Source organism: Dermacentor silvarum, chromosome 11 (assembly GCF_013339745.2).
Source record: "Dermacentor silvarum isolate Dsil-2018 chromosome 11, BIME_Dsil_1.4, whole genome shotgun sequence".
In the NCBI taxonomy this organism is placed as follows: Eukaryota; Metazoa; Arthropoda; class Arachnida; order Ixodida; family Ixodidae; genus Dermacentor; species Dermacentor silvarum.
The window spans coordinates 4,478,805-4,506,021 of record NC_051164.1 but is presented as its reverse complement, the minus strand read 5'-3'; the positions used below and the strand labels follow the sequence as shown (position 1 = coordinate 4,506,021).

General features: G+C 47.2%; 1 protein-coding gene across 1 annotated transcript in view; it reads left to right on the top strand.

The window, feature by feature from the left end:
* LOC119433600 (myb-related protein B-like) overlaps positions 1 to 27,217 on the top strand; it is a 200,707-nt gene that overhangs the window by 55,943 nt on the left and 117,547 nt on the right. Inside the window, exons 6-7 of the mRNA XM_049659049.1 lie at positions 11,960 to 12,029; positions 14,265 to 14,496. Coding sequence (XP_049515006.1) covers positions 11,960 to 12,029; positions 14,265 to 14,496 — 302 coding nt within the window. The remainder of the gene's footprint in view (positions 1 to 11,959; positions 12,030 to 14,264; positions 14,497 to 27,217) is intronic.

Sequence of the window (27,217 nt, the reverse complement as noted above, 5' to 3'; positions counted from 1 at the left end):
TTCCTCAAAAACAGGAATGAAAGCTCATTCCTCGTTCCTTCCCAATATTGAAACGGATTCCCTTTACAAGTTCCTTTAATGCGAAAGTAACGTGTTGCAGTTATGCTTCGAACATTGGAATGTGTCGTTACATTAAAGTTACATTTGATTTTATTTAAAATATAGTGTCGGTTAATCCTCAGGCGAAATAAAGTGAGCAATTTAAAGCTCGCATCGAACTACGTATATTATACGAATTTGAATATCGCCGACAGTAGATTATCTGGAGATAAAAAGAATCCAAAGAAACGCTCCTAGACGAATTTGTTCAGGGAGCACCGCACGTACCTACTACAGGCAAGCACACGATGAACCGAGTAGTACACAACTTCGGAGGCACCGACGATCAGCTATTGTGTGCCCTACAAAGTAGATAAATTGGCCAGCCAATACTCGGTGCACAGCCAGCGGCTGACTACGCCGGATTGGAAAAGAGCGAGCTCGACCGGGACATAACGCATACCGAGCTGATACGTGCGATCGCAAGACTCGCTCGAAACATCACTCCGTGCAAGGACGGAATCACCAAGTTGCTACGTAACCTAGACGATGCAACTGTGCAGGCAATACTGAAACTCTTCAATGCACACTGGAGCAGAGGGTCCTTACCCCCGGAATTCAAGCATGCGGAGATTACGCTGATACCAAAGCCAAGAAAAACGCCCTGCCTGGAGAACCTAAGACCCATGTCGCTCACGTCTTGCCTCGGTAAATTCATGGAACGTGTGATCTTCGACAGATTACAGATGCATCTCGGAAGAACGTCAACTGATGCCGAACACGATGTTTGGTTTTCGGCCCAACTTGTCAGTGCAAGACGTGCTTGTGCAGCTGAAAGAGGAAGAACTGACTGCTGCCCAAAAGCAATTCTCGCACTAGACCTAAAGGGAGCGAGGGTGGGTGCTTGGGCTACTTGGTAATTCATGGTAAAAATCTACGTACAGCGTGAAAGGACAAGGACTGATAGAGGTGACAAACACTGCGCTGACTTCCAACAATATTTTATTGCCGTTGCCACATCATGTGTATACATACCTGCCAGGTATCCCGAATTGTCCGGGAGACTCCCGAATTTTGATGGTTTTGTACGATTGTATGACCAAAACAGAAATCACCCAAAAACGCGCCCGTGTTCGGCCGGAGCTACGTGACACTGATTGACATCGTGATCAAGGAAGAGTCAGTGAAGAAAAAGTGAAGAAAAAGCGTAGCCGGTCATGTGCAGAATTGAAGCTCCTAGTATCACTCCTGCTTTGCTATTTATGCGAACGCAGCGCCGCCGTCGTTTTTATCTACGCATAAGGAAATTGTCTATGCAGCTGGCCAGGGTATCACAAGCGTGGCGCTAGGGTCTGATTCTCCCTGTAGTTTCTCTCCACTTTCTTGTGCCAGTTTTTCCTGTAGGCAGTACTAGGCCCCCTCCACACGCTCATCGGAAGTTTTCTTACGTTCTTTGTTGGCTTCGGTGCTCCGGTGTATGGTGTAGTGCGTCCTTTACGTAGTTGTCGGCAATGACGTTGAGTTATGAGCGCAAGAAATACCTTCAAGTCTTTTTAAGGCAGTATACCGCAGACTTTGGCTGTATTGTGGCGTCGTGGAAAGGCGAGCATCATGCATTTTGCACTGTTTGCAATTGCGACATCAGCATCGCGCACGGCGGTAGAACCGACTTGGCTACGCACGTTTCGTCGAAGAATCATGGAAGAGTCATGAAAAGTGCGTGTGAAATATTGTGACTCCGAGCACCCCCCCCCCCCCCCCCCCCCGTCAGATCTCCCTAATCTCCCTCTGCGAACTTGGCAGGTATGCGTATATATATATATACACACACACAGGAGGGGGCATGCGCAGAAAAATGAAAGGTGGTCACAAAAAAAAGGGTTCTCTTACAGCAAGTCATTGCTACTTCGTATATGGTCACGTTGGAGATCGCAGGGAGAGGCCTTCGTCCTGCAGTGGACATAAATATAGGCTGCTGCTGCTGCTGCTGCTGCTGCTGCTGATGATGATGATGATGATATGGTCACGTGGACAAACCGGCAGGTGCCTAAATGATCGCCTAAGAGAGCACCACAATAACGTGCATAACACTGTTCAAGGCCACTTGGGCATCCATTGCCGAGATTGCGACTCCGTCGGCTGCGAGCCCCTATTTGAAGATATGGAGGTTTTAGCTAGACTTAGCTCACGTGAGAGATTGTAGAAGCCGATTTCATTAGGAAACTGGGTAGTGTGTGTCAGTGCCCCTCTATCGCACTGACAGCTATTGAAGTCTTCTATCTTAACAGATAGTGTTAGTAATATGTTAGAGCCCCCTCTATCGAGCTGACACCTAGTAAGTCCTTTATTTAAACAGATTGTGTTAGTAATGTGTTTTTTTTTCCACGTGACCATATACTAAGTACCAATGAGTTGCTGTTAGAGAACCCTTTTTAGTGACCGCCTTTCATTTTTCTGCACATGCCCTCTCCTGTAATATATACACATGATGTGGTAACGGTAATAAAATATTGTTACAAGTTGGCGCAGTGTTTGTCGTCTCTATCAATCCTTGTACTTTCGCGCTGTACGTCGTTTTTTACCTAAAGGGAGCCTTTGACAACGTGCAGCACGAAACCATATTAGCCACTCTCAGTAACACTAATTGCGGCCGACAAAGGTACAACTACGTGAGGGCTTTTCTTACAGATCGCACAGCCACAGCAGGGCTGGGAAATGTAAGGTCACAACGAGTAGACACACCTAACAGAGGAACCCCACAAGGAGCAGTGCTGTCGCCGACACTTTTCAACGTGGCCATGATGAAGCCCAACTCAAAAAAATACCGAGGATCAGACATGCCTTGTATGCAGACTACATCGCGATATGTACGGTCGGAGAGTCCAAAGGAGAACAACAAGAGGCATTAAAGGAGGCAGTAGGCGTCATAGCAAGATACGCGGAGACATGTAGACTGCAATGCGCGCCGCAGAAGTCGGAGCTCTTCATAATTGAGAAGCGCCCACGAGGACGATCAACAGCCCCGGCACCAACCATCCACCTGCGAATAGGTCGTAGAAAAATTACCAAGGTGGACAGACTTCGTATCCTCGGCTTACACTTACAAAAAGATGGGTGTGGGAAAATAGCAATACAGGAGCTACAACACACGAATATGCAGATCTTGCGCATCATGCAACGAATTAATAGCACGAAGAGGGGACTCACGGAACAGGACCTGATCCAATTAGTGCAGGCTCTGATTGTGAGTCGCATTGCGTACTCAGCACCATATTTAAATTTCAGTAACGCCGAAGTAACGTCGGTAATTTCAGTAACGTCAACCGGCTGACACGCAGGGCGTATAAGCTAGCGCTTGGAATCCCACCCGGAATGGCTACTTTTCGCCTCTAGGAGACAGGGGTGTATAACAGCGCATGGGAAATCATAGAGGCCCACCTGGTAAGCCAAAAGGAAAGGCACAATAGCTGGACGCTGCGTCTTGGAACGTCTTGGATATTCCGTATGGAAGACCAGCGCACTGACGAAAACTCCAACCCGAATACAACAAACTATGCACGTCTCACCGATTCCCAGGAACCCAAACTTCCACATCGGATGGCGGTAAGCCCGAGCGCAAGCACTCGCAAGAAAGTATGAAAACCACTCCAATGTCTTATACATAGATGCGGCCAGCACCGCAAGAAGCACCGCATTCGTCACCAGCGTAGTTGACAATCATGGGGCCGAAATAAATGCGTCGTCGGTTTCCAGAGCAAGTGGTGCGGAGATGGAGGAACTAGACATAGCATTAGCCATTACGACAAGACCGCACTGGGATTGAGTCATAGTTCTGACGGACTCTCAGACGGCATGCAGAAATTTTTCAAGGGCCAAAATTTCCAGGGCCGTACATCGCATTATGACTTGAGCGTACTAGTTCCCACCATACATACAAATCGTGTGGACTCCGGGGCACGAGTCCTTGCCCGGCAATCAGCAGGCACACGCCTATGTCCGAGCGCATGCACACCGGGAGCCGCGAGATGGCTGCGCCGAGTAGTTCCATCCAAGCCCATACAATTTACCTACACGGACATCCTACAACATTATTGCCTTTCACGAAGAACACTACTGCCGCCTCACAATGCTCTGACGCGAGAAGACGCCGTAATATGGTGAAAACTCCTAACAAACACATATCCACATTTGAGTCTTTGCCATGCCCTGCGCTGTATAAATAAATGCCCACACTGCGATCAACCAGCGGCTGCATTAGCTCTGCAGTGGACCGAGTCAAGACTCTCCAATTGAGCCTGAATCCTACTGCTGTTGTCTATACTATTGAATAGCTTGCACACGTGCGGGACGCTGGCACCGAGCCAGACCCCGCGCTCCTATTCTGTATTACCAGTGTAAGACAGTGAACAAAGGTTTGGTGTCTCACTCGAATTTTCACGCTCACATTGCCACAGACATGGCGGCCGTGAACAATTTTTTCTCGATTCAATTTGTTGCCTATTCCTTAATTTTGTTGGTGGGGCGACTCCATGGCGCAAGAACTTCCGCCACTAAGATTTTGGTTAACTCTGAAACAGAAGGATACTTTCGCCGCTGGATACGCCTATGACAAAAATTGTTGGATCACAGTGGTTCTCAAGCATGTTGGTCCCAGGGAACCCTGCTTAAACTCCATAGATTGCCAAGGAACTCCCCCCTCCCCAATAGAAAGGTTAGGCTTAGCGCACAACATGCTTGGGCCCAACGGTGGTGTTCGGCAGGCTACTTTGACAGTGACGTGCAACCCAGATGGTCCAGACTGGTTGTAATTGTTATGAGCCAAGACAAGACAGCATCACAACCAAGGCACATGCCGAGAAAGAATGACAGTTTTCAGTGCTTATCGCACTGATAACATTTCATCACAAGAGGTCTTAGAATTATTGTCGACTCTACTTTGAGCAGTAAAACCTCGTTACATAATTCTGATTTCACGCAACCGAAAAACTATGTCCGAAATAACCTAATGTCGTGTTATCTAGGGTATCAAGAAAAGAATAAATGCTTACTACGTCAACACTCTTTTATTTACTGAATGAATCAGCAAATTCTGTTTCTATTTTGCACAAGAGCAGTACGGAAGCTGGAATTTTTGTCATCTCGTGACTGATCATATAGTACGCGCAGCGAGTCTGCGGCACATGTCTTTATCTGAGACACGCTTTTCACCAACGTTACTAGAAGCTGAAAACATTGGCCCCGTGGCAGTCGCGAGAACAAACGGTGCTGTGATCGAGCCGCACTACCGGCAGCGCTTCTTGTGCGTTTTCTTCGCTGTGAGTGCGTCCCGTGCGGTTGTTTTGTTGCTGCACATTTGTTGCGTCCTGCAGAAGTTCGTTCGGAGCTTTGAGTGTTAGGAGGTCGCGCTGGTCTGCGGAGGAGTGAAGCCTGGCTTGCGTCGATTATGCGATGTGCTGACGTGTTTTGCACCGGGTTGAACAAGCTGCTACAAGTCGACAGCTAAGGGCTACTTTTAATGCGAAAGCATTCTTTGGCGACTACTACAGGCCCATGACGCGAAAAGTGTATCTGCACAAAAATGCGTAATTTGCAAAGTTGAAATGTTTAATCAATGTAGCGGATTAATAGCTTTATAAGAGATAAGGAACAATTAAAAAAATTCACCAGCCTTTCCCCTGTCGAGAAAAGGGGGGTAATCGAAGCTTGTCGTGTATGTATCTGACCTTCGTGGGGATTTTCTTTGTTTCTCTCTCTTTCTCTCTATCTTTCTTCCTCCCTCTCTTTCTTGCTTTCTATCTTTCCGTGTTTTTTGTCCCTGGTACATACCTGCCAACTCTTCCGAATTTTCCGTAAAATGTACGAATTTGGACCCGTCTTACGATTTTACGAATGTCGGCTCAATTTTTACGGAAAAGTGGTTATATTCGCGAAATAGTTTTTTAAATTTTTAATAAATTCACACCGTTGCTGGTGGGTAGGGGCGCCACTTACGTAGGGGCGCATAGAGATGGAGGTCTGCTCCGTAATCTTTATTGTCTGCAGAGTAAGGAGATTTTTCAATCTGTGACATTGCCTTCGTCATCGGATTGTTGGACTACCTGACGACGGCTGGAAGTAACTGGTTGTCGTTACTCTCAACATAGAGGTCCATCTGTACGTAAGTGGCGCCCCCAGAGACGACGGCGATTTCGGGTCGATGCGGCAGGCACAGTTTCGGTATGGGAGGCTGTGGCTAGTCGTCTTGCCTGTCACCTTCGCTAGGCTTTTTTCGCGAGTACAGTAAAAGCTCGTTAATTCGGACACGTCCTTTGGTCCCGGCAGGCGTTTGCATTATTTAATGCAATGAAACTCTCGTTAATTCGGACGTATTTGGCCGCACATCGGTTAATTCGGACAACTCGAATGTCCACCGAACAAGCGTCCACCGAAACGAAGCGACGGAGTTCAAATCGTACGGGAATGACAGCAACGCCAGGACGCTTCGTGCCTATTTGAGCCTTTAAAGCTTTTATTCTTGCGTTTGCCGGCGCGCATAGCACCGCGTTGGCCGCGTGCCTTCAAAACTGCGTAGTCGCCATCTGTGATCGCGTTGATAGCGGCCGCGGTTTCATCCGCAGCGGTTGCGGCAAAAAGTAGTTTCGTTTTCACTAGTACACTCTAGTTTTCACTCAGTGTCCGTGCCGTCAGGGAATGGAATACGAACTCCTTGAAAAGAAAAAAAAAAAAAAAAAATCCCAAGAAAGAAGTTTGAGCCATTCCACGCCGCCGCGCCTTGTTTTCCATCCTTCTCCGCATCGCCAGCCTCGCGCGCCTCTATCCCATTGCCCTTTCCGCCCCTCCGAACACGAATGGTCCGCGCCCATAGCTCTAAGCCACGCCACCCTCCGAAACATGAATGGACCGCGCCAAAACAACGTTAGCGTCCACCGAAACGAAGCGAAACTTCCCCCCCCCCCCCCCCCCCCGGTCGCGAGTTAATGAATTTGAGTCTTGAGGTTGGCAGGTATGCTGGTATGTGCCATTCAGCTTGGACCCTTTCTGCACTACCACCAGGATTGGCGCACTTTTCAGCGTGACATCACCAGCACCGCCGGCCGACACTTGTGAGCCTATAAAACTTCGCTTAAAAATCGATCAGGGGGAATACTCATAGGGATACATAGAGCTCCATAGAAAATGCATGGGGAAGCTTTTATAGTAGGGGTGGGCCAAATGAAATTTGGTGGTGGGCCTGCGCGCAATACAACTGTAACTTTCGCCAAGGAAATACATAGCTTATACAGGGTGTCCCAATTTATCATTCACCAAGATTTAAATATATGCAAATGCCACGTATCTGGACAGAACCAAGGTAATGTTTGTTGTCGCTTGGAGATACTCAGATTATTTCTTGTGTGTTCCATCTAATTAGATAATTGATAGTTGGGACTAGAGCACTGCGCGGGCTCGGGCTTACCCGAAAGCCCGGGCCGGGTCGGTTAGGGCAGTTTTTTCACGGGCTCGGGCCGTGCTCGGGCACGGCATGTGCTTTGTGACCTGGGCCCGGGCCGGGCTAGGACTTTCTGGTGGGAGCCCAGCCCTGGCTCGCACCAGAAAGATTTTTTTTCGGTCTCGGGCTGGGTTCGGGCCGGTTTCGAGTCGGGCTCGGGCCGGGCTCGGGCTGGGCTCGGGCCTAAAGTAAAGGGGTGACGTAGAATATTTACGTTACCTAAGGTAAAGGAACGGGCGGGTAACGTAGATTATTTCCGGTCCCGGGCTGGCCTTGGGTCTCACCATAAAACTTTTGGTCGGGCTTGGGCGGGCAGCACAACGTAAAAACGGGCCCAGGCCGGGCTCGGGCTGAAAAGATCGGCCCGTGCAGTGCTCTAGTTGGGACGCCCTGTTAGGATGTAAGGGAACTCTCCATTTGCAGATGGCCAAATAAACAATAATTTTTAAAGTTTTTTCTTGCTATCCGGTAGTTTTCTATTTTTTTTTTTGCTTCTTCCCTCATTAGCTATCCTACTTTTATCCCCCTCCCGCCTAATCGATTATGAACTGCCTTAATTGGCAGGTACATCCAGTCCCAATTGATGTCGGACTAGCTTCGCAGTATAACATATAGTCGTTGAAATTGAAGCGTACACGTCGCCCTTAGGATTCGTATGCGCTTGCGAAGCTGTCACTCAAAGTGAAAACCATGAACTCTTATTACGAAGGCAATATAGCTTTTCAGTGGAGTAATAAATTGACGCAGACGAGCGAACGCGTGTGCATTGCCAAGCTGCTGCGCCGCTGCAGCAACCGCCGACGCGGCCAACCGGTAGCCGGACTCGACCGCTGCGCCGTTAGTTTGCACGACCACCGCGTGGGCCACATGCTTGCACTGGCCAATATGCGGAGCTTCAAAACAGAGTTGGTTCTAGTAACATTATTTTCACTATGACGCGCACATCCCGATAATATTTTAGCCAGTGAGCTGGTCGCCAACAAATCGTCCGTACATTGCGATGTAGACGAAGCTCTTCATTGTCGACAGCTTTGCACCGAGTCATAGTGAAACTACAGTGTGCCGCAACCACTGCGGACGAAACCGCGGCCGCTATCGACACGATCATGGACGGCGACCTTGCAGTTCTGAAGGCAGGTGGCTGATGCATGCACCTAGTCAAAACGAAACTACCGTTTGCTGCAACAAGTGCGGACGAAACGCGGTCGCTATTGACGCGATCATGGATGGCGACTTCGCCCCACTACGCAGTTTTGAAGGCACGTGGCCGACGCGCGCACAGAGTCAAAACGAAACTACTGTTTGCTTCAACCGCTGCGGACGAAACCGTGGTGGCTATCGATGCAATCATGCATACATGGCAACTACATACTTATGAAGGAACGCAGCCAGCTGCCAATGAAGTGTCATGCGTAGCGATAAACGTAAGAATAAAGGCTTTAAGGGCACAATTAGGCACGAAGTGTTCCGGCGTTGCTGTCAGTCAGCTGATGATCCATGGTGATGCAAACCATGCGGACACCGCCGCTTTGTTTCGGTTGGACGCTAGCGCCGTTTTTGGTCATTCGCATAGCATATTTGGGGTGCTCCAAGCTTGCCAAGCTACCGTACTAGATCTCAGCTTAGAACCTACTGGGTTGCGCAGCTTCCCGCATTTATATTTTTTTAATCCTCCGACGTATACGTCAGCGCGCACGCTATAGGCTCCTGTCTACAAACAGATCTACAAACGGAAAAAATGCGCATTGTCTTAAGTTACGGCTTCCGAGATTCAAGTACAGAAGGCACGCTGCCCGTTTACTGCTGGCGGATTTTATTACGCAGTTCGCACATTTCTGTTACGCACTCTGATGTACTTTTTGACACTCGGGCATGGGTAATAGAGGTTCTTTAGATCGAGCGCACCTCGTGTTCACCGTATGTCTTAGCCACCTGGCGAGCGCGGAACCACGGAAAATATATCAGTAGCTTGCAGAACCCACTTTGAGAACCCATGCTGTATCATATGCCGTGGCAGCATGCAGGTCGTCGCGGCAAGGTAGCCTGCAATACGTTTGGAGCAGTAAACCACTTCAGTGATTGGGTGTGAGATCACGGGCCAGACTGGTGGCTGAAAGCCGAGATTGGGTCCGCGGGTTACATGCTGACAACTACTGCGAATGCTTTTGTGTGGTTTGTTTGCAGCAGAATGCCAACGGGTACCGCTGGCATTGTAAAAAGTAATGACATAACTTTACTACTAAAGTTGGAGTTTTTGGACTGCCCGCGCAATTTTTTGGATGTTCTTGCCAGAAATTCAAAAAATTGGTCACCAACTGTTTTCATCATCAAGTTTGACTCTCGGTATGGTAATTTCACATTCAGAGGTGACAGTCCTGACACAAAGACAAACCACTTTGTGACGTAGAGGATTATGTAGCGGCATTGAAAATTTTCTTGCTTCTTCTAAAGCCAAGTTTTTAATCCAATTTGCAATTGAAGCATCCTAGTGGTACTCGACTACTTTAGAACGAGGGTCTACAAACATTGGCGAGCTTTCTCCTTCGTCAGATGTGTAGTTTGGAAACCGTGTATTTAGCCAGATTACCTAGTAGCGGACACTGAGGTTTCCACCTGGCGGCTAGTGTTGTCCAGATGCATGTGGGTACTTAGCTAGCACCAGCAGAGGGTCCGTGCTTACGTAAGTTTCACTTTTGATATGCTTCATTGCAATACATTTTGTATGCTTCACCGCATAACACTACTGTATGCGGCAAAGCTGACTTAAAGAACTGACAACAGCAATTTCCAGGGGTTCCAATATTTCGAATAGGAAAAGTGTCTACGTGCTGTTATTTTTGAATGCTCACACACCACTAATTAATACCAAAATGCAGTAAAACCCCGTTGATACGATCACGGCTAGTACGAATTTCCGTGCGATACAAATTCATAACATTCCCCGGCCGAAATCGGCTGTTACGAATGCGTTGCCGCGCTGCTGCGGATCATACGAACGCTTGAGCAACAGCGGTGGCGGCCGAGCCAGCGGAGGGATCTGGGCGGGATCCATAGTTGCCAAGCAACCGGCTACTTCAGGCGGCTGCGCAATCTCTCATTGGTCCCCACATCGAGCAGACCAGACCACTTCACAGCCTAGCCCCGATGCTTTGACCAGCGAGAAAGAGACGAGGACCGCTGCAGCAACGACGACCACGGCAGCAGCCATAACGGCCAAAACGCTCCCTGCACTCGACGTGCTGAGGCTTTCAGTGGCGTGCGAAAACATTTGTGAGATCTCGCGCGCACACTTTTACGCCTTCCAGAAGGCGATCGTTGACGATTTGGGCAAGAAGAAAACGTACACGGATAGTAGAACACCGTTGATACTTAAAAACTTGTAAACATTCGCTTACTAACTAAATTAACAAGCACGGTGTCACACGCACAGAGGTAAACACGAACCCATCTCGCTCGATGACCGCGGGAGTCCGCTGTCATCGAGCTGGAATAAAGAAGTGCGACAGCAGCTGCTGTCTCTCACTTCAATGCACACTAAACGTCGAAAGCACAGCGCATACTAAGGTATCCGGCACTAGGCTCACTTTGTCAACATCGCAGATCGTTGAAGATGAGGCTTGTGCGGGTGCGCACTTTGCACGTGTCGCAGATCGCTTTCAAGATACGGTGCCGGCGCGGCCGCACCGTATCGGCAACGTGCCGGTCACTTGTTGCAACTTGCGAGCTGGCTGCACGGCTAAAGTTACTAGACCGCCACATTCAAACGCACCATACGATGCAGGAAAATTAGATTGGCGACGTATCAGGGGGAACTTAATACATAGAAGTAAATGTAGGATTTTGGTCGGGACCGCGAAAACTCGACATAGCAGCTGGGACAACGCAGCAGCTAAAAATAAATTCATTTTTAAAATCTTGTGTACGTTTTGATGATACCAATTTTGCGTGATACAAATATTTCACGCGACCCTGCGAGATTCGTATCACCGAGGTTCTACTGTATAGCTATTTTTTTCTCGTTTCTGTCATGCAGGCTCGCAGTAAGGTTTCTGAAATTTCAAAAATTTCCACCAACACCGTGGCGCATCAAATGTGTACTTTGGTGTTAGAAGTGCGCAGATAAAGAGTTTCTAGCGTGGCTGGTTGACAATTTTTTATGTTGTTTTATGTTATGTTTATGGTTGACGATTTTTTATGTTATAGACAGTACAATTGATACTTTTTCGTATCAGAGGTGACAGTCCTGACACAAAGACAAACCACCTTGTGACGTAGGGGATTATGTAGCGGCATTGAAAATTTTCTTGTTTCTTCTAAAGCCAAGTTTTTAATCCAATACATCTTGAAAAAAAAAATATCAGGGCAAAATTATCATGAGTCTTTACTGTATATTGGGGTGGCATACTTTGAACATTGTGTCTCTTGGTCCAGGTGCTGGAGCGGCGTTCCAAGCCCCAGAGCATTGCTGTGAAGCAGGAACCTGAGCCCACAATGTGCAAGCGTAAGTTTTGCCATGTGCTGTACCCAAAGAGCAGAGCACGTCGACATGTTTGTTGTTGTTGTGTTGTGTGTGCGCTGACTCATGCCTCATGCACCTTGCCAGTGGACCAACCAGCAAGAGTACGCATTCCAGAGACTGAAGCAATCCCTGGCCCATGATGCCCGAGTCATATATAAGCACGGTCCTCACCGGAGGCAGAAAAACAGTATACTGTTCAGGAATGGTAATGCCTGGCAGTGGTCTGGGCAGTCGACAAATTCAGGCCTTACCTCAAATTCACGGTATTCGAAGTTCATTGTGACCTGTCATGGATGTTTCAGACAAATCAAGCCTCACCAAGAGTCAAGCGGTGGGTCCTTAGGCTGCAAGGTCTTAACTGCAAGGACTAACACAGAAGGGGACTTGCCAACATTCCAGCAGATGCCCTTAGCAGAGCTTACTTGAACTGTCCAGACAACCTAAGCCAGACTCTACCTGAAACGCTGTTTCTAAAAGCGTCCTGACAGTTTAAACATCTGAAACTCTGGTGCTGAAAATGGCGCATGACTACCCCACCAGTGCGCAGCGGTTTTTGTTTTTTTCCAAGACATTGCAGCGTATTTCTTCTCGTTTCATTTGGCTGGGTATGTGAGCAGATGTACCTAAATATGTCAGATGCTGCAAAGTTTGCCAGCACCCCAAGGCAAATCGCCAAAAGCCAGTGGGCCTTATGAGCAGCCAGTGGGCCACCGCACTGATGGAGGAACTTAGTGTAGATGTCATTGGACTGTTACCACTCACACCACTAGTACCTGCTGGTGGTGGTTGATAAGTTCACAATGTTCATTGAATTGTTTCCTCTAAGAGCCGCTACCAGTCAAAACATTGTTGGCTGTAGTCTTCTGTTGGCATGGAGTACCAGCAGCAATTTTCAGCGATAACTCTCTCGTCCATTTATCAGTACACTCCTGAAGCAATGGGGTATAAAAGACCGTCATACCATGCCTTACTGCCGCGCAAGACAGATGGTAGAATGCCATAACGGTACAGTTAAGGAATGCCTCCGGCACAAACCACAGCATGTGGGACTCTCATATCCCCAAAATTGCCTTTGCTCTCCGCACCGCTGAGAGTATTGTGACAAGGTATACGCCTGCATTCCTGTGTTATGGCCTAGAGCTGCACACTCCATAAGAAACACCCGGCTCTGAGGACAGCATTAAACCGCCTGCCGTGGCTTACCATGCCTTTTCCGAAGAAGTTCGCCAGTGGACCAGGCCTTTGAATTTACTCATAGACAACAAACAGCCGCTCGCGGACTGCCAGCCAACAGTGAGATCTACCTGTCACACACAACAAAGGATTTCCCTGTGGCACAGCGACGTGGCCACTCAATGACGGGTCGCGGCTACGCTTTGGCGTCGCCACCAGCTTCACCACCGCTAATCACTCGCCACCGATATCGTTGCAAAGCCTTTTCCGGTTCACTTCGAATCTGTAGCAGACGGTGCTTCAGAACGAACCGCCGACGCTCCTAAGCAGCAGCTGTTTTGTTACCATTGTTGCCGCTTTACCCTCTCGTAATAATTTCACATGAGGATAACATGCTGATATTTGCTGCGGCGCCAGCTGCGATGCGAGCATGGCCGAGCCGTGGTTTGCTGTCAGTAGCGATGCACTGCAGCTGAGCTTGACTTGCTCTCGTTAATGCTAAACGTTTGACTGTGGACATGGTTTTTAATCAAGTGAATATTACGTGTCACTTTACTCTAGGGGGCATCATTTTGCCTGGAATAGAAGTTTCATAAGCAACGTTCGTGTCGTCGGTCACGGCGACGTGCTGGTGCAGCGTTGATGTGCTATTTATGCAGTTCTTGCGATGGTTTTAAAAGTGATAAACAGCACTAACAAATGTTTGGCTTAATAAAGTTCACGGTGCACTTGCTCGGAATTTTATAGTATATTCAAGTATTTGTGCACCCCTAGTGCTATCCGCACTGTACAGCAAATTATGCCATTGCAAGAGACCCAAATATCAAGGTGTGTAAACATGCAGCTGAAATGGCAAACATGGCAGTAATTGAAGATGTTATTGGGAAACCTGGATGAAGGTTTCATATGCATGGACTTGCCTGAAGTTTCTTTACCTAATTACTTGCTGAAATAGAATGTGGAAATATTCTTAAACTGACAATCCAATCTGTTTATTACAGCAATTACTGAGCTGGAATGGAAGTCCGTGCTCTTACTTTGCAGAGGAGTACGTGGTTTCTGCCGAATATGTGCCGTACCGTGCACCCGTCGTGGCTGGCCCGGACATCCGGCCCACTGCTGAGGCCCTCTGGCAGCCCGAGGAGTTTGCTGCTGTGCTGTCAACGTCTGGCGGGGACCTGGAGAGGGTCAAGGGTGGCACCCCCCGCCGACGCAAGTGCGAGCACAACACTGACTCGGAGTACATCGACATCAATGACCTGCTTTCACCACTCAAGTGGGTAGTGTACCCCACATGTGCTGCTACGTGTTTTTCCTACTTACTAAACAAAACTGTAGCACGAGATGAAGAAGTGGCACTCTTTGGAAACCACTTCTTTTCACTCGTCGTCTGAGCAGAAGGCCGAGCTTTTTTTGGCCGATCACTTTTGGAGATAGTTTCACTTTCATTTTCATAAAATTTCGCGTGACTCGGCACCCAACGTGTCCCCGACGAGTGCTTCTCGCGCTGTGCCAAGCTCGCAACCTTCGCACAGGGCCAAGAGTGGCCGCATACTTTGATATGTTCGATGTCGGAACGACTCGCAAAAACGAAACTATCTTGAAAAGTGATCACCTGAGAATCAAGTCAATTTTATGCGAGAGATTCGCAAGATGATGTTCTTTCATAGTGAGGCCATTGTATGATTACAGTCAAACCTCTTTACAACAAACCTCACATAACGAATATTCCAGATTAACAAACTTTTAAGAAATCCCATGCTGACTGCTTGTACAGTAAAACCTCGTCAACTCGACCCTCATTAAATCAGAAAAACTGATAATTCGGGCTCATCCTTTGGTCTCGGCAGGCGTAGAAATGTGTATTTGCTATTTAAATGTTCAAGACGACGAGAATAAGCATGGTGAACGACAAGAAAGAAAATCTTGCTGAAGCCTTTTCGGCAATAGAGGTGAATGTCAGGCAGAAAACTGCAAGTGGGCTTCACCCCAAGCCACCTATGGCTTCGTTTGATATTTGTACAGACAGTTCTTGTCATACAGGGTGTTTCACTCAACTTGGGCCAACCTTTAAAAATATTGTGGGCATTTATTGTGCACTTCTTCATCTGTACATTATCATCTGTCATCATCATGCGTGTGCCCTTCATCTTCATCGCACATGCGGGCACATCATCAGCGTGGACTGTGCCGATAGCTGTTCATGCCGGTTGAGGACTACGCCCTCCTTCGCCTTGTCGTCTTTCAGGCTCAATAAAGGTCCGCCCTTACAGTGACGTCACAAGGTAATGAGGGGACATTGGCCATCAACCTGCGCGTATGTAGGTAGAGGCAACGTTGAATGTACACTAGTTGGAGGCGCGGTAGCAACCTGCGCGTATGTTGGTAGGGTGCGAGGGGCCGGAGGGTCCACATGCACAGAGCAGGTCATGGATGCAAGTTCCCCTTTGACGTCGCGCAATGCTGCACCAGAAGGCTGAGCAGGAATCGCCAATGGAGATGACAAGCCAAGTGATTGTAGTTCTTCGTGTATGATTGCCCGGATTGTCATACGCAAGTCAGGGTCTGCCGCAGAACGGTGTTCGCTTAAGTCCGGCTGCAAGCGTACAGACTCGAGCTCGTCGAGGCGCTGGCACGTCAAGACGATATCAGCGCGGTAGTTGGGTTCTTGACGGCGAGCGCGTTGAAGGCCACAGTCCCAATACCTTTAAGAATGGGGCGTATCCCGTCTGACTCGGGCATTGCATAATTGACATGGCGACAGAGTGCAAGCACATCCTTGATGTACAATGTGTAGGACTTGCTGGAGTATTATTTATTTATTTATTATTTATTAGTTACCTGCATCGCCCCGTAGGGGATTACAGCAGGGAGGTTACAGACTTAACTACAGTAAAACCCCGGTGATACGAACCCGGCTGGTACGAATTTCGGTGCGATACGAATTCGTAACATTCCCAGGCCGAAATACATTGCTCACAATACGAAAAAAGCGGCGGCAACAGCGGAGCAACAGCGGCGGCGGCCGAGCCAGCGAGGCCACCGGCACAGACAAGCCGGCACAGCGGGATCTTGGCGGGATCCATAGTCGCGAAACAACCCACTACGTCACGCGGCTGCGCAATCTCATTGGTCCCCACGTCGAGCGGACCGGACCACATCACAGCCTAGCCGATGCTTAGCGAGAAAGTAGACGAGGTCCGCTGCTGCAACGACGACCGCGGCGCAGCCTCGACGGCCAAAACGCTCCCTACACTCGACTTGCTCAGGCGTTCAGTGGCGTGCGAGATCATTCTCAAGATCACGTGCGCGCACTTATACGCCTTTCAGAAGGCGATCGTTGACGATTTGGACAAGAAGAAAACGTCCCGTTGATACGTTTTTCAAGGGACCGTGAAAAAAAAAGAGAGAGAGAAAAAAAAAGCCGCAGTTTCGCCCGAAAGGTGAAGCAGCGGTAACGCAGCAGCAGCAGCGAGCGAATTGACCTTTGCACCGTCTCTCGCTTCAACGCGAACTAAATGTCGAAGGCACAGCACATACGAAGCTACTGGCGGTAGGCGCACTTTGTCAACATCGCAGATCATTTTGACGATAAGGTCCGCGCGGGCGCGCACTATGCGCACGTCGCAGATCGCTTTCAGGATACGGCAGTAACGGCACCCGCGCGGGTGCGTCGTATCTGCAACGTGCCGGTCGCTTGTTGCAACTTACACCGCGCGCCAAATCACGTGGCGGCACCTCCGACCGGCATTGCTCCGACACACCGCCAGAGAACAAAAGCTTAGGCGAGACCCTCAACGCCGCGCGGAGGAAAAAAAAAAAAGTACCGCGGCGTCACGCCAAGGTCGCCGTTTCTGCGTGGTGCTGGAACACGCGTGTACGTGCCGACGTCTCAGCCAACGCTGCGGCTGCAGCGCAGAGGTAAGCAACGGCGGAGGCCCAGTTCGGCCAACGCTCGCTTCAACCGCAGAAACCGAAACTTCAGGGAGCGTAAGGGAGCGGACTAAGCGGCGCCGGGCCGGCGGGAGCGGCGGACGCGCACGGAGACAGTCGAAGGGCTACGAGGGTGTTGAGAGAAAGGGCGAGGGGAGCCACCGAAGCGACAGAGTTGCAGAGGCCAAATCCGCTTCCCAGCCGCTCTCCTTCGCCACCTGCGACGGTCCGCGCGCGCGCCCGTCGCCTCTTCACAACCACAATCTCGCTCCCTCGCCGTGCCTGCGCCGCCCGCTCCCTGAAGTTTCGTTTTCTGCCGTTATCGCGAAGCGAGCGCGGGCAGTTCCGTGGCCCTCGCTCGATATGTGCTTGCGCGCCGCGATATTTCACGAATCGCGCCGTTCGTACGTCGTGCTATGGTGCACTAATATTTGAAAAATAAGTCCTTTTAATTCGAACAAATTTTTGGGCCCCTGCGAGTTCGAATTATCGAGATTCGACTATACATGGAAGTCAATGGGATTTAGGTCGAGACCGCGAAAACGCGACGTAGCAGCCGGGAAAACGCAGCAGCGGGGAAGGTATCAATGGGATCCCACTATTAGAAATCTTTTCTGGTAAAAATAAATTCATTTTTCTTGATATTGTGTATGTTTTGATGATACGAATTTCGGGTGATACGAATATTTCACGCGACCCCGCGAGATTCGTATCACCGAGGTTTTACTGTACATGAACAAATAATTACAATGCGTGGAAGACAGCATCATTTTCTGTGATGTATACAATGCGCGATGGCAAACTGTTCCAATCTCGAACAGTTCTAACAAAAAAAGAATAACGGAAAACGTCACCCCTACAAGAAAATTCCCTGACTTTCAAACAGTGGTCCAGTCGCTTAGATATGTAGTGTGGTGCCTGTATATATTGTTCGCGGTTTATGCCTGTTTTAGAATAATAAATATCGTGGAAAAATTTTAATCTGATATGCCTTCTACGATCCTTCAGCTCTTGCCTTTTAAGTTTATGTTTGCTTTCTGTCATGCTAAGCTGCCGACTATAGTTACCAAGAACAAATCTAACTGCCCTATTCTTGATTTTTTCTAATTTATTTATAAGCTCAGATGTATGTGGGTCCCAACAAACACATCCATATTCAAGTATTGAACGTATGTACATGACTGAAATACAGCTGCGTTTTTAAGTTACTCGGTAAATGACTAAAATTGCGCCGCCAGAATCCCAAAACTGATGCTGCCTTATTTACAATATAGTTAACATGCTTGTTCCATCGTAAGTCAGAAGTAAAAAAGACGCCTAGATACTTAAATTTCTTGCTTATTTTTAGAGTAAAATCATTAATTCTATACCTATACGGATGATTAGCTCGTTTTCTTGTAAAGGTGACGTGAACAGTCTTATTTATATTTAATGACATATCCCAACGCACACACCAGTCTGCTATAGTATTTAAGTCAACTTGTAGGATTTGTGAATCGGAAATGGAATCTACGACTCTGTAAACAACACAATCATCGGCAAACATCCTGAATGAAGACTGTATACCAAAAGAACTTCTTCTTGGGCAAGTTGGTGCTGATATTTCCTAGGTGAACTTGTCTGTGGCGCGAAATGCATTTTGTGAAAAGGGGACAGAAGAGAAGAGACAGTGAAGCGCCAGACAGTGACAGTGAAGTTTGGAGCTTCACTGTCTCTTCTCTTCTGTCCCCTTTTCACAAAATGCATTTCGCGCCACAGACAAGTTCAACTGTATACCAATTGAAAAATAATTAATGTACAACAAAAACAATAGTGGCCCCAACACTGAGTCTTGGGGAACTCCCGACGTAACTGATGCATATTGTGAAGATATACCGTTCAGAACAACAGCCTGTTTCCGCAATGACAAATATTCAGCAATCCACGCTATTACTTGACCATCCAAGTTATAAGCTTTTAATTTTGAGATTAGGAGACTGTGTGCGACTACATCAAATGCTTTACGGAAATCTAAGAAAACGCAGTCCACAACTTGTTGCTTATCAATTGCCGAGGCTAAATCGTGTATAAACTCTACCAATTGTGTATTGCAAGATAAACCACGCCTGAAACCATGTTGGCTGGGGCTTAGGAGATTATGTTTAGTTAAATGGGCCATAACCTAACTGTATATTACGTGCTCCATAATTTTGCAGGTAATACTAGTTAAGGAAACGGGCCTATTGTTCTGAACGGAGTTCCGCACACCACTCTTATGTATGGGCACGACTTGCGCTAATTTCCAATCATCAGGCATGTCTATTTCACTGAGGGACTTCTGGAACAATCGGGTGAAATAAAAGCATAACGTGTCCGCACAATTCCTTATGATAGCGGCAGGAATGTCATCAGGGCCGCATGCCTTAGCCTGGTTCTCATCTTTTAATAATTTACGGATACCATCGACACAAAAGGTGACTTCCCGCATGCGGTCTATTTCAACAGGTAATTCAAAACAGACAGTACATGAGCTGGACGGCAAAAACACAGATGAAAAATAACGGCTAAAAATTTCAACTTTAGACTCGTTATCATGAATAATTGTTTCATCATTTTTTAAAGCAGGTATCGATCTGTTGTCCTTGCCATTACGCTTCACATACCTCCAAAATTCTTTGGTATCCCTGACAAGTCTTTCACCTAGATTAAAAAAATACAAGTCCTTAGCAATGTCAGACTTTTGTCTAAATTCACTTTTTATTGCTTTCAGCAAGGCCAAATGCTCTGGCGAATTAGACGCCTTGTATCTTTGATAAGTTCGTCGCTGTCGTCGAACAAGGGCACTTAACTCTGCGTTAAACCAGGGTTTGTCTCGAGCTCGCCTACTTGATATAACTCGTGATGGGACAAAAGCCTCACGTAGTTCAAACATTTTCAGTTTGAAAGTATTCCACAGTTGTTCGATATCTAGATCATCTGCGAGTGCATGAAAGGTTGGAAAGAACGACTCGAAAGCAGCGCTAACCGCCTTGTAGTTGGCCCCGCTGTAGGCATAAATCTTTTGATTAGGTCAGCATTGCGGGCAAGTTGGTAGTCCATTACTAAGGTGTTATTGCGCAACAAAAGGACAAGGACGGCAGAGAAAAATACACACACCAAGCGCAAACTTTCAACTAAATTTATTGTGCCACTGAATCAGTTTATATGTGTCAGGCAGTATAGACTGCGCATGCACTTACATGAACTAAAAGGATTGCGTGAACTAAAAAGCATTTGCACGGATCCAAATGCCGCCCCCCCGCCCGATAAGTGCACGAAGCACCACCGGAAAAAGTTCGTAGAGTGTGCTCACCGCGTTGTGTACAACCTCCCGCTTTCATGTGGAAAGCAATACATCGGGCAAACTGGACGTTGTCTCAATGATCGGCTCCGCAAACACCGCAATAATGTAAAAAATGGCACCGGTGGGTTCTTGGCGATTCATTGTCGCGATCATGGCTGCAAGCCTATCGAGGACGAGTGCATGATTGTGTCCTGTGGTAGGACGCAGCTTATCCGGGAAATAACTGAAGCGCAGATGATTGAAAAACTGGGTGATAAGTGTGTCAGTTTCCCTTCACTGGCTCTCACAGAAAAAGAACCAAGTTTCTTGGAGGCGGCATCACTTGACTCGTAACTATGTTACACGATTACGCAATCCTTTTAGTTCATGTAAGTGCATGCGCAGTCTATACTGCCTGACACATATAAACTGATTCAGTGGCACAATAAATTTAGTTGAAAGTTTGCGCTTGGTGTGTGTATTTTTCTCTGCCGTCCTTGTCCTTTTGTTGCGCAATAACACCTTAGTTTGATTAGGTGTTTTTGCAACCTTCACATACAGAACTGATAAATCTGCTAGAACAGCGTTGTGATCGCTCAAACCTGGCAACACCCGTACATTGTACACAACATCAGGTACGTTACAGAGCAAGAGGTCGAGAACGTGACCTGTTCCGTCAGTGCGCGATGGCTCATGCACATACTGATAGAAAGTGTTCTGATCTACAATATCAAAGAAAGTTGAGTATAGGCTCCCTCGAGCAGTATCCCTTGGTTCCCCAGCTGACCAGTCAATATCCGGAAGGTCCTCCCCTAGGACAAGGCATTCATTGGTAATAGTTTCAAGAAAATTGGATAAATTAACTAGTGGTTCTACACCAGGAGGCCTATAAAATGACCCAAGAGCCTTACTTTACAAAAACATCGATTCAGTTATCGGGAAATTTCATTTGGACGCTCGGGATACTATTATGGACAAGAATAAACATCCCTCCGCCACGTGCACTCGTCAGGGCTCGACGATAGTCGGGTCTAGCCAAGATTCTGTTCCCAAAACAACTGGATGGTACGAAGAAAAAAGTGAAAATCATCAACTTTATTTTTTACACTACGGCAGTTGACTAACAGAACGCTGATGGGGCACATCGCACCATTAACAGTACTTTGTCATTGCTCCCGTACAGCGCCGGCTTTACTGTCCCATTGAAAGCGCCTGCTCCCCAAGTGAAGCGTATCAAACTTCAGAACTGGTTTCACGCCTCCTTCGCTGTTCTGTTTGGCATACACCCATAATTTCTTTCGCTTATCACGGACAGTACGGGAAAAGTCTTCAGATATAGCAACGTTCGATCCCTTAAGCTTGAATGCTTTTGCAAGCACGGCTTGGCGGTCTTTGAAAGAATTGAATCTAACGAAGATAATCCAAGCTTCGCAGTACACTGACTTATGATGAGTTCCTCAGACTGGGCTGCCGTCTCATTGGCATTATGTTCCACTAAACCATAAAAAAACAAATTATTGCGCCTCTCACGATTTTCCAAGTCATCCAATTTTTAATCACGCCTGCCAAAGCATCATGATCTTGTCGCTGCTGATCTTCAACGTTAGCCAAGGTTATTTCAATTCTGTCGATCTTTTCTAGCTTAGTTTCTAACAAAAGAAGCCGAGCTTTAACGTCAGTAACGTCTGCGGTGAGCTGAGATAACTTGGAAAGTATTGCACTTTGACCATTTAACAGTTCTTGGATTTGTTCAGCAGTTAGTGGACCTGGCTTGCACTCAATATCTCTCCCACAAAGCAGCAAAATAAGTAGATAAAATGCCGGGCAACGAAAAAGTGAAAAATGCCTCTTGACACGCACACGATTTGACAACACAGAACCGCGTCGCCGACAGGAAAAAGTAAGATAAAGCACTTGGGGTGGAACCGGCAAAATGTAGCGCGACGCTTTCAAAGGGTAAAAATAACCAACCTGCGTGAGCAGTAGAAAACTTGTAAGGGTCACCGCCATCTCGCCGGTTCCACGCCCCGAGCACCCAGAGTTTTTTTTGCAAAGACGGAGCGAGCCGCCGGCATGCCAAAAACTTGCTGAAGCTGCTGCTTGAAGTTCCTCCAATTGGAGAAATCAATCTCATGGTTGAAAAACCAGGTCTTCGCCACACCGGTCAGGCAGACGTGGCGGAGCTTGTGGAGATTATCCCAGCGATTAGCAGAGCTTTCGCGCTCGTAATCATCCAGCCAGTCCTCAGCATCTTCACCGTGAAGACCAGCGAACAGATGGGGATCACGCTGGTGATCACAGAAGGTGCGGCTTGTGGAGGTGGGATGGTTAGGGTAGAAGCGCCAGGCTGCTCGTCCTGTGACATGCTGACGGACAGAGGGCACAAGCGGCGACCCGAACGAAGCTACAGGGAGTAGGCCAGGGGTGCAGAGGACGGGGAACCAAGAAGCACCTCCACCACTTGTGACGTCACAGTAAGGGCGGACCTTTATTGAGCCAGAGCGACGACACGGCGAAGGAGGACGTAGTCCAAAACTGGCACGAACAGCCCTCGGCACAGCCCACGCTCATGATGTGCTCGCACGTGCGATGAAGACCACACGCATGATGATGATAATGTACAGATGATGAAGTGCACAATAACTGCCCACAATATGCAAATGCTATGTAGCTGAACAGAACCAAGGCAATGTTGTTTGCCGTCGCTTGGAGATACTCAGATTATTTTTTTTGCATTCTGTCTAAATAGATAATTAGTCTTAATTTATCAACTTCTCAATTATTATAATTAGATGAAAAGTGGCAGTGAGGAAATTGTAATGCAACGTGAAAAACTCCCGATGCAGCTTTCTGGTGCTACATAAGTGTTTTTCTGAGCGTGAAAGATGCCCGCGAATACACGCGAATTGGCCGCTCGGCTACTCACGCGGCAATTTTGCGCGTATTCGCGGGCTTTCTGCATCGGGAGTTTTTCATGTTGCTCTACAATTTCCCTGTTGACACTTTTCATCTAATTATAATAATTGAGAAGTTGATAAATTAAGACTAATTATCTAATTAGGTGGAATGCGAAAAATAATCTCCAAGCGACGTAGCATTTGCATATTTTTACACTTCCACGTCTGTGGCTGCAGTGGTGCTGCATCTTGCATCGATCTCCGACAGTGCTTTCAAGAGTCACATGCCAAACTTTTTTCCTCCCCTATTCCTACTCTAAACCAGCAAGCTTATTCATTGTTAGCTCAAGGCATGTAACCATAATCAATACCAAAACTTGGAAGAGAAATACTTTTTTCTAGTATGTTGCCTGCAGGCAACACGCGTCGATAAAAAGCTAATTGTGCCTTTAAAGCCTTCATTCGTGTGTTTATGACGGCACATTGGCTGCGTGCCTTCTTATCTGCATAGTTACCATCCATGATCGTGTCGATGGCGACCGCGCTTTCGTTCTCAGTTGTTGCCGCAAACGAGCATAGCTCAAAAGCGAGAAGCCCGTGTTTCAGTGCCTTGCTGAAAACGATACTGTAAGCAATTAAGTTTAGGAACAAAGTGTTGGCCCTTGGGGATAATTATTATGTATACCTGCGATACAAGCAGGCAAGATGCAAGAATGCCGTCAGGTATTTTGAGAGAAAAAGGCGACGAGTTTTCCATAAATTAAAGAAAACTGGAAGCAATGAGCACGCGAAAGAATTACAAGCATTAACGGAGCAGTATAAAGCAAATGTGGAAAAAGCAAAAGAGATATTTCGAAGGGCTCAATAATGAAATGAAAACTAATCCCAAGTCGTTCTGGCATTATATTAAGGAGTGCAGATCTGATAATGGTAAGTCAGCGAACTGAATTTTAATGAAACGGTTATAGTTGATGAGGAAGCTAAAGCTAGATGTTTAAATGCGTATTTCCAATTTGTGTTTTATTGCGATAGCAATTATATGGACACTTCAACCGGATTTCTGCCGTCGCCGTCGCCGTGAGGTTCCGTATAGATAAAATCTTCACCGCGCGCCGTATGCCCGAGCGGAAGCGTGCGGGGACACGCGCTATCACGGAGAGCGAACGCACTCAATCTCCCACGCGCAAGCAACGAAGCGGGAAGCCAGCGCCGGAGGGAGCGGGGGGGGGGGGGGGGCATTTCTACTCTGCCAACAACCGTGCTCGTCGCTCGCCGCACCGTCTCTTATCTCCACACGGCTCTGACCTTTATGCACTGTGCATTCGCCGCTCAGTTTCTGTTGAAGCGATAGACCGCATGTACCTTCGCCCGCTGCAGCGTATGGGCTTGCTGCCAGCGTTTTGACAGTCGTCTGCAGTCATTCAGTGTGATCTATTCATGTTTGTTTGTGCGCGCTCACACCACGCTTGTTCATTCAGTTAGTGATAGTCGGGCCACATTTTCCAACGCACGCTACACATGTAATGCTGCCCGGATTGGCAGTGCAGCGCTACAGGTGTGTCCCTTCGCACGCACGCTGCCCACGGGAAGCGCTTCTCATCAACACCACCGTTTCACACGCGCCTTCTCGTGGTCATCGAGTCTCTCTTCATGTCGGTCTACTTACGCCGCAGCACACCTGCTTACTTAATCAGCTCATGTTTACTACAATTCATATTGCTACCAAAGCCGCTCACATCGCTTCGTATGACATTGCTGTGTTGCTATCGCATTCATTGCTTCGCCCTTAGGGCGAAACTGTGACGTTTTTTACCCAAGCATGACGCTCCTTCCCAACCGCACATTTTCACTGATGCCGCCGGTGGAACTGAGTGTTCGCGGTATATGTTCTCTTCTTGAAAGCCAAGACGAATCCAAAGCTGTTGGTCCTGATCGTATCTTTCCTCGTGTACTGAAGCGATGTGCCTCGTCCATTTCGCTTTACGTTTACATAATTTACACCAAGTCCCTTTCAACAGGCACTTTACCTGATGATTGGAAAATTTCCCATGTTGTTCCGGTTCATAAGGGTGGCTCAAAAAATGATGTAACAAATTACCAGCCCATTTCATTAACATCGATATCATGTAAAATTTTAGAACATATCCTATTTAAGCACTTATTGACCCATTTTACAGATGATAATTCTCTGATAAATGGGCAGGTCAGTTTTCGCAAGGGCTTTTCTTGTACCACGCAACTTGTAGAGTTCTTTCATGAGCTGGCTTCCAACGTCGACGATTGTGTGTTTTTAGATTTTCGAAAGGCCTTCAACACCGTGTCGCACTCCCTTCTCCTCGTCAAACTGGAGATTCTAAATTTTGACCAGAATGTACTAACTTGGATAACCAATTGTTCCATAGGCGTCAATGCGTGTTTTCCAATGGGCGGTGTTCATCCTATGTTGGTGTCTCATCAGGCATGCCACAAGGCTCCGTCCTTGGACCGGCCTTATTCCTTAATTTTGTTAATGATATTTCTGTGGGTATTTCATTGCGCATATGTTTATTTGCCGACGATTGTGTTTTATATCGGCAGATTAGGAACGCAGGTGCTGGCGATTCTTTGCAGGAGCTGGCTTAATGTTTAATACCCTAAACATTGATGCAACTGTTTTTAAATGGATTGAAAGTTACCTTTCCCAAAGAAGGCTATGTGTAATAATGAAGGGTAAATGCTCCGAATATGCAGATCTTGCGTCAGGAGTCCCACAGGGCTATTATTTTTAATTTATATTAATGACATTTCTGCCGGAATTTCATCTTCTATACGGTTGTTTGCGGATGACTGTTGTGTACAAAAATGTTGTCCATCATAATGATACAATTGAACTTCAGAACGACTTATCACTTATTCATGACTGGTGTACTAAATGGAAAATGACTTTGAACATAGCAAAGTGTGTGCATATCTCATTTACTAAAAAGAAGAAACCAATTCAGTCACGGTATCATCTGAACAATGTACTATTGAAGCAAGGCAGTACGTATAAGTATCTAGGTGTGCTACTGTCGTCTGAATGTTCGTGGAAACCTCAGATAGACAGTATCATAGCCAAAGCTGGTAAAGCTTTGAATCTCATTCAGAGAAACCTGCGATGTTCATATGCGAATATAACACGTATGGCATATACAACTTGTGTTCGACCAATCTTATAGTATGGCTGTGTTGTGTGGGACCCCACCGAGGTAATCTTCATTGCCGCTCTCGAACAAATGCAAAACCGTGCTGCCAGGTTCGTCTTGGGGCGGTAGCTGCACCGCAATGAAGGCTGAGCTAGGATCTCTTTGTGCTCGCCGCAATAAACTGATTAAAATTTTCATTCTTTTTACTATAATAAAACTGGAATTATAATAGGGAAATTTACCGACGAAAACCTCATTACATTTCAAAACGAACTGATCATAGTTGCAAAATCCTCGAGTACCCTGCCAAGACGAACATGTATGCGAACTCATTTTTTGTTCGGACAATTAAACAGTGGAATAGGTTGAGTGAAAAGCAAGTGAATTGGTGTGAACGAAGATGTATTTTATTCCATGTTGTAACCCCCCTGCTGTAACGCCTTTGGGCGCTGCAGGGTAATTGATGAATAGAGAATAAAGGACTATTCGGATCGTATTTCAAGGTGGTGCCAGAAGTGGCAAATGACGTTGATTCCAGAAAGTTTCCAAAAAAACAAAAAACAAACAGAAACAGCTTACAGCATAATTTGTGACTTCCTTTAGCGCAGCTCAGTTTGCACCAACTTGCTCAATCTGCAGTACTTCTGAATTACAATGCATGCGATTACTGCTGAACCAACATGCAAATATCTTAGTGTTGTT